Raw genomic sequence first — 11,768 nt, forward strand, 5'->3', positions numbered from 1 at the left:
GGATTTGGGATGTGGTTATTATGCAAATGAGGATATTGGTAATGCATATAAAAAGATCCACTGCCTTGCGTATATATATGTCTTAATAAATATACGTGGCAGGCTGTCATACCCGGGATTTGGGGTGTGACACTTATAAGATAAGTTTCCTTCACAATATATCATTTCTTTTTTTGTTGCGCGGCTTATTTTTTCCCCTTGTGGCTGTTTCGTGTACCTGACCGGTAGAAGTCAACCAAAGCTGACTTGCCGGTTACTTGTTTGAGCTGATAGGTTTATGTTATAGTTTTTTTTAGGTGGTCAGATCTCACAACCTTCACTCTTGGTTATTACGGATAATTGAGTTGTACTATTATTTATGTAGATGTAGTTTTTCTTGAAGTGAGATGCTTTCTTGGAATGGCACGCATGCAACAAACATGGTTTCCTTGCGGTTTCGCTTGTAAGATAAGTTTCCTTAGCAATATTTTCTTTCTTTTTTTGTTGCACAGCTTATTTCTTCTCCTTGTGTCTGTTTCGTGTACATAACCAGTAGAAGTCAGCCAAAGCTGACTTGGCCGTTACTTGTTTGCGCTGATAGGTCTATGTTATAGTTTTTTTAGGTGGTCAGATCTCACAACCTTCACTATCGGTTAGTACCGATAATTGAGTTGTACTTTTGTTTATGTAGATGGAGCTTTTCTTGAAGTGGATTGCTTTCTTAGAACGGCACTCATGCAACAACCATGACTTCCTTGAGGTTTCACTTGTAAGATAAGTTTCCTTCACAATACATCCTTTTTTTGTTGTTGCACGGCTTATTTCTTCTCCTTGTGGCTGTTTCGTGTACATAACCGGTAGAAGTCAGCCAAAGCTGACTTGGCCGTTATTTGTTTGAGCTGATAGGTCTATGTTATAGTTTTTTTTAGGTGGTTAGATCTCACAACCTTCACTATCGGTTAGTACCGATAATTGAGTTGTACTTTTGTATATGTAGATGGAGCTTTTCTTGAAGTGGGCTGCTTTCATGGAACGGCACACATGCAACAACCATGACTTCCTTGAGGTTTCGCTTGTAAGATAAGTTTCCTTCACAATACATCCTTTCTTTTTTTGTTGCACGACTTATTTCTTCTCCTTGTGGCTGTTTCGTGTACATAACCGGTAGAAGTCAGTCAAAGCTGACTTGGCCGTTACTTGTTTGAGCTGATAGGTCTATGTTATAGTCTTTTTTGAGGTGGTCCGGTCTTACAACCTTCACTCTTGGTTAGTACCGATAATTTAGTTGTACTTTTGTTTATGTAGATGGAGCTTTTCTTGAAGTGGGCTACTTTCATGGAACGACACGCATGCAACAACCATGGTTTGCTTGCGGTTTTGCTTGTAAGATAAGTTTTTTATGGTCCAGATTTGCTGAAAACAGCGATTTTCAATAAATCTAAAAAAATAGTAAAAAAATTCCAAAAAATGTAAAATTTGGTCTCCAAACACATATTAATATGGAGAACAAGATGAACGGTTCGGATCGACCGTTAGAATTTTGAAAAGTTAATTATTGAGCCGTTGCACGGAGGGCCTCTATGATACGCGTTGCTTGCTAGCATATTCCTATATATATATATATATATATGAGGAGGGTTCAAATGCACCCTATCCTTTTTCTCTATTTTTAAAGTCCAAATAGTCAATCCGAAGCGTTAGATGCGATCTATATATTAAGATGTGCTTGGAGACCAAATTTTACATTTTTTTTGAATTTTGTTACTATTTATTAAGCCACTTTGAAAATCGCTGATCCAATGGTCCAGAAAGTGTAAAATCAGTGATTTTCAAAGTGGTTTAATAAATAGTAAAAAAATTCCAAAAAATGTAAAATTTGGTCTCCAAACACATCTTAATATATAGATCACATATAACGGTTCGGATTGACTATTCTGACTTTGAAAACGAAGAAGAATGATTTAAAAATTAGGGTATGTCTAAATTGCTGCTGGCAGTATTTCAGCAGAGGTGCTGTCGGGCTATATTTAGTCGTGTGATGTCCAAACAACAAATTCAAACCGTTAGATGTTTAATCTATATTATAATCTACTTGGAGACCAAATTTTACATTTTTTGGAATTATTTTACTATATATTAAGCTGGTTTGGAAACCACTGATTTCAGTAAATTTCTGCAGCATTGAAATCAGCGGTTTTCAAACCAGTTTAATATATAGTAAAAAAAATCCAAAAAATGTAAAATTTGGTCTCCAAGTAGATTATAATAAGATTAAACATCTAACAGTTTGGAGTTGTTGTTTTGACATCACAAAACAAAAAAATGGGTGGCAGCACCGCCGGCAGAAATGCTGCCGGCAGCAAATTAGCCACAGCCTATATATATGTAATTAATATGTGTTTAATTCTTGGTTGAGATAATCTTGTTTGATTAGTGCAAAATGTCTAGACACAAAAATAAATAAAAAATATCCAAATTTTATGAGTGTACATATATAGCTAATTATTAGTTGATATCAAAGCTAATTAAGCTTCTAGAGATGTGCTTTCTTTGGACCACTTCCAAACTGAGGATACTTGTCTGACTTGTCTCATGTACATCTTCTTTAATTACCAGAACTTTCTACTTCATATTTTTATTCCTTTTGTTGAACAAAATTAGAATTTACAAAAATAAGCAAAGGTTAATATTTAGAATAAATATTTCCTTCCCCCAGTTTATTTTCCTCATTTATCCCCCAATTATTAATTATATGAGGGGACCACAACTTCCAACACAAAAAGACAAAAGAAAATGTGTATCAGTCATTAATAATGTGGGGGACCACTTATATTTGAAAAACTTTACAATTGATGCGCATAAATATGTATACTTATATATGCAAGTATTAACATCTAATATATTAAGTATTCATATGTAAGATATCAAATATTTCTTTAAACAATCTTTTTTATCACATACTCATTTTTTACACATTTTATGGTTTTTTTTTTCTTACTTCAATGTCGCCTATATTTCTGACAATCTGTGAATTTTTTTGTGAATCTAAAGTCACAGACATTTTCTATGTAATTTTATCTTTCAAATGAGATCCATAATGAAGTACTTTTGAGTTGTCCATCGCGCAAGTATTCATACTTGATATATTATATATTAACACCTGCGCGCATATGCATCCATATTTACACATGACAGTTGTAAAATCTATCAAATATTAGGTGGTTACCTAAGTAGTTAGTGATCTCCCATTTAATTAGCGGTCACAACAGGTAATGCATTACGAGGTATGAATACTTGCTCAACAAGATATGAATACTTACACGGCAACGTATGAATATTTGTATGACGAGGTATGAATACTTGCACGATGGACAACCCGAAAGTATGTCATCATGGATCTCATTTGAAAAAGAAAAGTACGTAGAAGACGTCCATGGTTTTAAATTTACAAATTTTCTCACAGACCGTCATAAATATTGATGAAATTGAACGGAGAAAAAAAAATCCAACTCTAAAAACGTGTAAAAGATGTGTGTGTGATGTGTCCAGTTTTTTTTTTCGAAATACTTGGTATCTTAGGTATGAATACTTGATATATTATATATTAATACTTGTGCACATAGGTATCCATATTTGCACGCGTCAGTAGTTATTGACTGGGGAATGAATGAGAGAAATTGACTGGGGGATAGTTAGTTGATCCCTAATATTTAATGTAAGGAAGGGGAGCTCTGCTCTCCATACCTCTTGTGAATATAAAAACAACACTATTGACTTACTTTATACATGTATGCAAAAGGAATCTGATTTGCTACTGTCTAATTAATACTCTGATTAATGTTCAAGAATTAAACAAAACCAATGGACACGCACAATTAATTTATTCAAAGTTCTTTTCTTGAATCAAAACTAATTAATTAATATGTTCAATACATTTTGAGGAAATTAATTACGTATGAATTATATATGAAGTTGCTACATTAATTAATTGGGATATAATAGCACTCAACACCTTAATTCACTTATCAAAATTTACAACAAAAATGCTACACATAATATTTTGATCCTACAAAAAAAAAAAATCTCCATCAAAATATGTCTCTCTCTCTCTCATGATCGAGTTGATAACCATATTATAAAAAATAGCATGTAAAAGAGAATCGATCAATTGTTATAATTAAATCTAAGAGAAAAGAAACATATATATCTTTTTTGGAAGAAAGCAGTAATTCTTTTCGCTGCAGCTATATCAACAATTATTTCAAACCGCAGAAGATGAAATTATAGTTGTATATAGATTATGGTCCCCTGTAGACTGTAGTAGTCTAAAAAATTTCAATACTAACTTATAATACAATCTTAGATTCTACCAATAAGAATTCAAGGTTCATTTCACATTTAATAAAACAATGAGATATATTCTATTTGCTATCCTCGGTATATATTATATACATGTACAAATATATGCCTCTATATATATAGCGCTTTAATTAATACAAGTCTCAACTGCGGTCAAAATTTTGTCTACACCTGATATATGATCTCTAGACTAGGCACTATATATATATATAAAATGCACCCCTTTCCAACATTCGAGGTTGCACTGGATATTTACAATCTTATAATTTTTAAAATTATAAAATCAGTTTGGTGGAATAAGATATATATATATATATATATATATATATATATAGGAATATGCTAGCATGCTATGCATAGCATAGAACCCCTCCATGCAACGGCTTGGATTTTGAGTTTTCAAAATTCTAATGGTCGATCCGAACCGTTCATCTTTTTCTCCATATTAATATGTGTTTGGAGACCAAATTTTACATTTTTTGGAAATTTTTTACTATTTCTTTAGATTTATTGAAAATCGCTGTTTTTTTATGGTCCAGATTTGCTGCAAACAGCAATTTTCAATAAATCTAAAGAAATAGTAAACAACTTCCAAAAAATGTAAAATTTGGTCTCCAAACACATATTAATATGGAGAACAAGATGAACGGTTCGGATCGACCATTAGAATTTTGAAAACTCGAAATCCAAACCGTTGCATGGAGGGGTTCTATGCTATGCATAGCATGCTAGCATATTCCTATATATATATATATATATATATATAGAGAGAGAGAGAGAGAGAGAGAGAGAGATAGGCTAATGTGCTTTCGGTAGCATATGGGCCGAAATACATACGGTCCAAATTTAAAATTTCAAAATTCGAAAAGTCGATCTGAACCGTTCATCTTGTTCTCCATATTAATATGTGCTTGGAGACCAAATTTTACATTTTTATGAATTTTTTTACTATTTATTAAGTCACTTTGAAAATTGCTGATCCAACGGTGGCTTAACAAAACAGTAAAACCGTTGGATTAGCGATTTTCAAAGTGGCTTAATAAATAGTAAAAAAATTCAGAAAAATATAAAATTTGATCTCCAAGAACATATTAATATGGAGAACAAGATGAACGGTTCAGATCGACTTTTTGAATTCTGAAATTTTAAATTTGGACCGTGTGTATTTCGACCCATATGCTACCGAAAGCACATTAGCCTATCTCTCTCTCTATATATATATATCTATCTAAAAGGCTAAAAGTATAGATGGAAGATAAATATTCAGTGGCATAGAAGGAAGAATCGGTAAGGGAGCTGTATGGAGAGCCTTTTTGAAAAGCAATTCACTTGATATCATATCAAGTGTGGCAATAACCCGTGAGCTGCAAGGTGTTTGAAGTGTGGACTGAGCTCTCTGTCTTACATTACACCATTTCAACCATCATGACAATTTCACATTCAATCTCAAATTAAAGGAGAGCTGAGAGAAGGGAAGGAGTTTTCTTGACAGTACTATACTTTTTTGCAGAGAGAGAATATATATATATATATATTTTTGTTTTTGCAAGAAACCTCTTTCCCATTCTTTTTTTTTATTTGGTGAACAAATAGTAAAAATAATTAATAATTAAATAAAATAAAGAAATCAAACGAAATGCTAAAAACAAACAACCTTGATAATATGAAAAGTGGGATTGCGCACGAGATGACACGTGAAGAAAAAAATTAATTAAGTCCAACCTCATATTTTATTTCCATGCATATATTGTGTACAAATTTGATTCCATATATTTTTTCATGGGTCAATTTTAATTTCTATTCTCGAATGACCACATAACACATTTAATTCATGCTGAATGTAAATTTCCATTCCACCAAAATTCTCACAAATTGTCACGAAAAATTGGTCTAAAAGGGTGACGAGAAGGGAAGGAAAAGGGGAAGGCTTACCGAATTCATATCATGATATGTATTAACGCACTGTTTGAGTTAAAGTTTGATCTATATGTATATATTATTCATTTCATATTATAACGTATCTTAAAGGTCTAAAGGAGCATTAATTGTGCATTACAAACGTACGTAGGCCAGATTGGTCCAGAGCTAAACTCAAATGGTGTACGTGTTAATTCAAAAGATACGGATACTCTAGCTACCAACTAACCTGACCGTGCTCGATTAATTACTTGTTCAAGATGATAAAATCGGAAGGTAATTAAGCGGATATATAGAAGGAGATCAATGGAGTGCAGGTGAAATTAATTAATTAATGTGTTTACTTCAGCGTTTTTTCTCACCGACGACACTCATCACTTGGAAAATCAGAGTATAGAGATGACTTCTTCACTTACTCTTAATTTCTATCTAACCTTTTTTTTTTTCCTTTCTTTATATGCTTGGTTCTGAAACACAATTTTACCGGTATCGTGATATTTAGCATTTGAAACTCATGTATTATTTATGTATTTTAGTTTCTTTTTTCAAAGAGAAAAAAAGGTAGTTCTTCGAAATAGAATTAAGGTGCTTTGGATTTTCATTTTTTTTGGGCACTATTTAGCATTTGAAACTCATGTATTTATGTATTTTAGTTTCTTTTTTCAAAGAGACAAAAGGCAGTTCTTCGAAATAGAATGTGCTTTGGATTTTAATTTTTTTTTTTCGGCACTTGTGTTCAAATGGCCGGTAGCGCTTGGCGGGTAGAAAGAAATTGGTAAGTGTTGTCCTTATCAATATATATTTCTTCCAATAATATATATCAACTTTATAACTAATACCTCTTAATCACATGCTATTTTTTTTCCTAGTTTCTTGTGCACGTTTTCAGAGAAAGAAAAAAGTTTCTCCTTTATTTTGTAATTAATACAATTTCAGGAATATTATAATGGTTTTGCAATTAACTCAGAATTAATTTTTCATTTAAATTTGACAATTGTAATGAAGATGCACTAAGGTGGGTAGCATGATTTAAAATGGTAACAGTAAAAAAAAAAGATCAATTTAACTATTGGTTGGAATCATATATAGATTCCTTAATAATAGAAGAAGAAGATATGCTAGAACTTCGTAACACAATGCAGATATTTATGCAGAAAACACATGTAACTTGTGGATGTTATAGAAAAGATCTGAAAAGAGACTATGGCTATTTTATGTCCGCAACAGAAGCACAAAATTATGGTATTATTGATCGCGTAGCAAATTTCAAAAAAGAAAATGAATAAAATCCTGAGTGATGCCGCGTGAAACCATCTCTGCTTTATTTAAACGAACCTCAAATCACCTCATCTAGCAATTGTAGCAATCATTGTTGGATCAATTCAACGAAGATAAACAAAGAAAGAAAAAAGAATCATCAATGGCTTTCTCAAACCAAATTATGACTTTGGCTCTTGTTTTATCCCTCGTCGTTGCACTTCCTTCAGCTCTATGTTTGTATCTAATTCTTTGTTTCTTAATTTACCATCTTGATCTTGATTCTGAATAATACAAGATTATTAGCAACAAAAGTTCAATTGTTTGTATCATCTTTAATTATGTATTAGTGTTATTAGAAAATGAAGAAGCGAGCCATTGACAGTTGTGTTATTTTTACATGAAATATTTTAGGGAAAGAGATTTAATTATATATCTACACTCTCAAATTCTTTTAGTTATCGATGTATTCTCTGTTGTTGTTGTAAGCAATCTTTTGATTAATTTGCACGAACCAACATTAACCTGTAATAGGACACTCACCATCTTTAATAGGTGATTTTTTTTTTTCATATTTTTGCTCGTGTTGGATTGGGCTTGTCAGGTCCAATTACTGTCATCCCGTTTTTTCTTACCAGTGCTTGTTTTATTGATAATTTATTGTTTAATATGGAAATCTCTTCAATACTAAATTTGCCGCATCTTGTTGTTTTGAATATGCATTTATTGTATTAGTCTACCTATTACTTACTGCTTTGAAAAAATATATATATATTACCTTGGTGTTTAGAGCACGCTAGCACTGTATTCTCAAAAACCTTAATTCTAGTAGAAACAGAAACATGTGTAATTCAATTGTAGATACTAGATACTTCGCATGAAAATAATTTGACTGTTTAATTTGTTATCTTTGCATTTTTGTGTATGGAACCCACAAATATGGACCAATCTGAGCTTCCTATTCAATCTGACTTTTTACATCAATGAGGTGAAGTTGTAACCTCACTTTTACTTAGTTTGTTATGGAATAAAACAAAATTATGAAATGAAGAGAGAAGAAAGCAGCTTTGGGTGTATCATTTGCTTCTGCCCCCTTTTTTTCCTCTAGACTCTAGTATATCACCTAAACAATGCAACTCCCAATCACAGTCTTGCAATATACCTATTAACAACTATATATATAAATATTTCATTTAGAGAGTAATCACGCTTGCTTAAAAGAAGACTGACTGATAAGACAAATACATCTGTTAACATTACACTTGTGATTATTACATTTCCAACCATAATTCCACTGCAATTCCCAAAATGACCTTACACAAAACACTTAACTTAAACCCCTATTAAGTTGTAATCAATCAACCAATCACAACCAAAAACTGTTAAAACATGTATCAGTTAGAAAGCAGGAGCGAGTCTTTTCAAAACCTCAAGAATGCCGTAATAATAATTCCACTGTGGACGCTGATGTGGTGTAATAGCAGATTGCCCAAATGGGTTTTCCTTCACAAATTCTGGAATGTTCTCAACTGCAGCTATTTTTTCTAAATATATCCTCATTTCTCCACCTCTACCTGCTCATAACAAATTATGAATTATAAGAATTAACCAATAAGATCATGCATTTATTATTAACATTTATTATTTTGCAAATGAAACAAGTAACAAACTAACCCAAGGAATTGTCCTCTCTGTTGTAGAATGTGTATGGATGTGGAAAAATCGCTGTGTAAGGCTGCAATAGAAATTTAACAAGTAATAATTAGAAACTATTAAACATTGACAAATTGATCCTTCATACTAGGTTTGGAAATCATGAACGTATATGCACAATTGTGATCATTTTTGCTTTACTAATCCTTGTAACTCAGTAAGATGTTGAGATAAATTGCAAATTAAATGAAGCTATTGGTATTCTTAGCTGTTGCTGTAAGTAAAAAAAGTAAGAAAGAAAAAGAAATAAAAAGGGTTGTAGGTCAAGCAACATACAGGGTTACGCAAGGCCTTGCAAGGAGAATCGTCAACAAGAAGCGTATTAGATGGTGTAAATTGCCCATTTTCCCATGGCAAATTAGCTTCAACCTTTTCCCACAGTTTGTTTAATTCTTTAAAAAATAAGGGCTTTTTTTCCACGGTTTTGAACTTTGTATCTGTGCATTTTGATTGGTCCTGTGAGTAATCAAGGCAAATAAAATGAAAATAAATATCAATACAACTCAAGGAAGAGAATGTAAAACATATATAACTGAAGACCATAAATAAATGTTGAGTACCCAACAAAATAATAGCTTCTTTTCCATTTCTCCAAAAAGATGGTGGACAGCTTCCACTAGGTTATACCTGCAAAATCAGACTAATAATAAAAAAATATACCAGTACAAAGATCAAACTTATGTTGAAAATCAAGACTAGCCGAAACACAATAGATCTGGTGCTTCAAAAAAACACATACCTGCTTCTATATAGTATTTATATAATTCAAAGATCGAACTTACTGCTTTCTTGATGACCAAACTCCAAATTCAAAGTTTGCGAAACAAAACTTGAGAAAATCAACACAGAAGGGCCTCTTGAAACCTGACAGACATAAAAGAAGAGAAAATTAACACCAAATACATTAATCTGTAGTATAAAAATTAAGGGGTAATAATTGTTTTGTTACCTAATTTGCCGCTGATTTTGAAATCTACATATTGTTGATATTTATAATCTGGAGTAATATCAACTAATATCCCATTTATATCAAGAACAAGAAGATTTTTCTTGCATGGTGGCAGCAATTCTCTGCACAAAAGTACATTATTACTATAAGTAGATGAAGCAGCTTCCTTTGGATTATACTCATGTCACGATGACATAATATCTTTTTCATCACCTTCCCTTTTCTTTTTGGTGTTCCCTCCCTCATGACTGCCACTCCATGTATCCTTTTCACCTGTTTGTAAAAAGGTAAAAAAATGTTAAATCAAGACACAACTATCACCTATTTGCTCATAGTTAGCTATATATATATATAATGGGCTGATTGGTATGGTAAGAAAGACCTTGTAATCACCTACCTGGTTTCTCTTCTTTCTCCTTGTGTGAAAGCGAAACTTGATTTCTATCTTCTTCTACTTGAGGTTTATGCCTAATGATTTCTGGGAACTAAGAATCATGCCTGGAGTTGTTTCCAGATATGTCTTTCTCTTTCTCCAAGCAGAGAGGTGCTTCTTTAATATGTTTTTGTTCACAAACTGCTATACTAGCATCATTAGTCTCTGCTTTTCTAGATTCTCCCTTGTTGGCACCATGACCTGTCACTAAATTGATTTAGCTGAATTTCTATTCTCAGTCTTCAGTCTTCTATTTTAAAGGTGATATGTAATACATAATAGGAAAGGAAAGGTATTCAATTCACTTGAGATATTTTGATCTGATTACAAAATTTAAATGAGCATATATATATGAACGAGCTATCATTAAGTTGTACGTACATTTAATTTCTCAAGGAAATTAAGCTTGTTAACTCTATAAGATTGACTAAATCAATTTATGACCATCTAATCTAATTCCTCTTGAATGGTGTGTACATACCTTGCAACTCTTCTTCTTCTTCTGTCCTCGATTGTGTTGGTGTTAGTCTTAGACTAGTAGGATCTTCAAAAGATGCATTTATCTTGCACTTCTTCTTCTTCTTCTTCTTCTTCTTTAAAGAAGTATTTACAACTTCAGTTGGGCCAGCAAAGCAAACAACTGGTTGCTTAGCAGTATAAGTATCGGTATCATGCCGCACTTGATTTCTATCTTCTACTTGAGGTTTATGCTTAACCTCGGATGGAAGGTCAGAACAGGAGCCCTTTGTCTTTTTTTTTCTTCTCTGTCAAAACTCCTGTACCAATTGTTTGAGTCACCTCTAACAAAGATCCATCCTTCTTACTTAAGTCGCCATCTTTTCTAACTACTTTCTTCTTTGCATCATCATTTTTAGCTTTCTTCTTTGCTGGTCCTTCTATACCACACAAACACACACACACTTTTGTTAATTAGCATCTTTAATCGCATCTTATTACTCATCTTCATCTCTTCCTTGATCAGCAATTTGGTTTTACTCATCAATTTGGTTGATTTGGGTGTATTAATTGTACTATGATTGCAGAAATCAAAAGGTATTGTGTCTAAAGCTTAATGAGGCTTTAAATGGGATATGGGCAAAAGTCAAATACCTTTGTTTGTTTGTTTGTGTATATAAATATCAATACCTTTGTTTGTTTGTT

At 32.4% G+C, this 11,768-nt stretch overlaps 1 protein-coding gene across 1 annotated transcript; it reads right to left on the bottom strand.

The window, feature by feature from the left end:
- Positions 1–8,707: 8,707 nt before the first annotated feature.
- Positions 8,708–10,806, bottom strand: LOC144574148 (uncharacterized). Its single transcript, XM_078324016.1, has 7 exons — positions 10,572–10,806; positions 10,175–10,447; positions 10,008–10,089; positions 9,786–9,852; positions 9,502–9,681; positions 9,187–9,247; positions 8,708–9,086 (listed from the first exon to the last, which is right to left on the bottom strand). The coding sequence occupies exons 4-7, from the start codon at positions 9,810–9,812 to the stop codon at positions 8,911–8,913; spliced, it is 444 nt and encodes a 147-aa protein (XP_078180142.1). The 5' UTR covers positions 9,813–9,852; positions 10,008–10,089; positions 10,175–10,447; positions 10,572–10,806; the 3' UTR covers positions 8,708–8,910.
- Positions 10,807–11,768: the final 962 nt, after the last annotated feature.

The sequence above is a fragment of the Carex rostrata genome, chromosome 22, assembly GCF_964058835.1.
Source record: "Carex rostrata chromosome 22, lpCarRost1.2, whole genome shotgun sequence".
NCBI classification, from domain to species: domain Eukaryota; kingdom Viridiplantae; phylum Streptophyta; class Magnoliopsida; order Poales; family Cyperaceae; genus Carex; species Carex rostrata.

Bases quoted from the DNA above. Each gene is read 5' to 3' on its own strand.
- LOC144574148 (XM_078324016.1), bottom strand. From the start codon at position 9,812: ATGGAAAAGAAGCTATTATTTTGTTGG. The intron at 9,682-9,785 runs GTACTCAACATT...GATTACTCACAG, and splicing joins AGAAGCTATTATTTTGTTGG to GACCAATCAAAATGCACAGA. The intron at 9,248-9,501 runs GTATGTTGCTTG...TTTCTATTGCAG, and splicing joins GCAAGGCCTTGCGTAACCCT to CCTTACACAGCGATTTTTCC.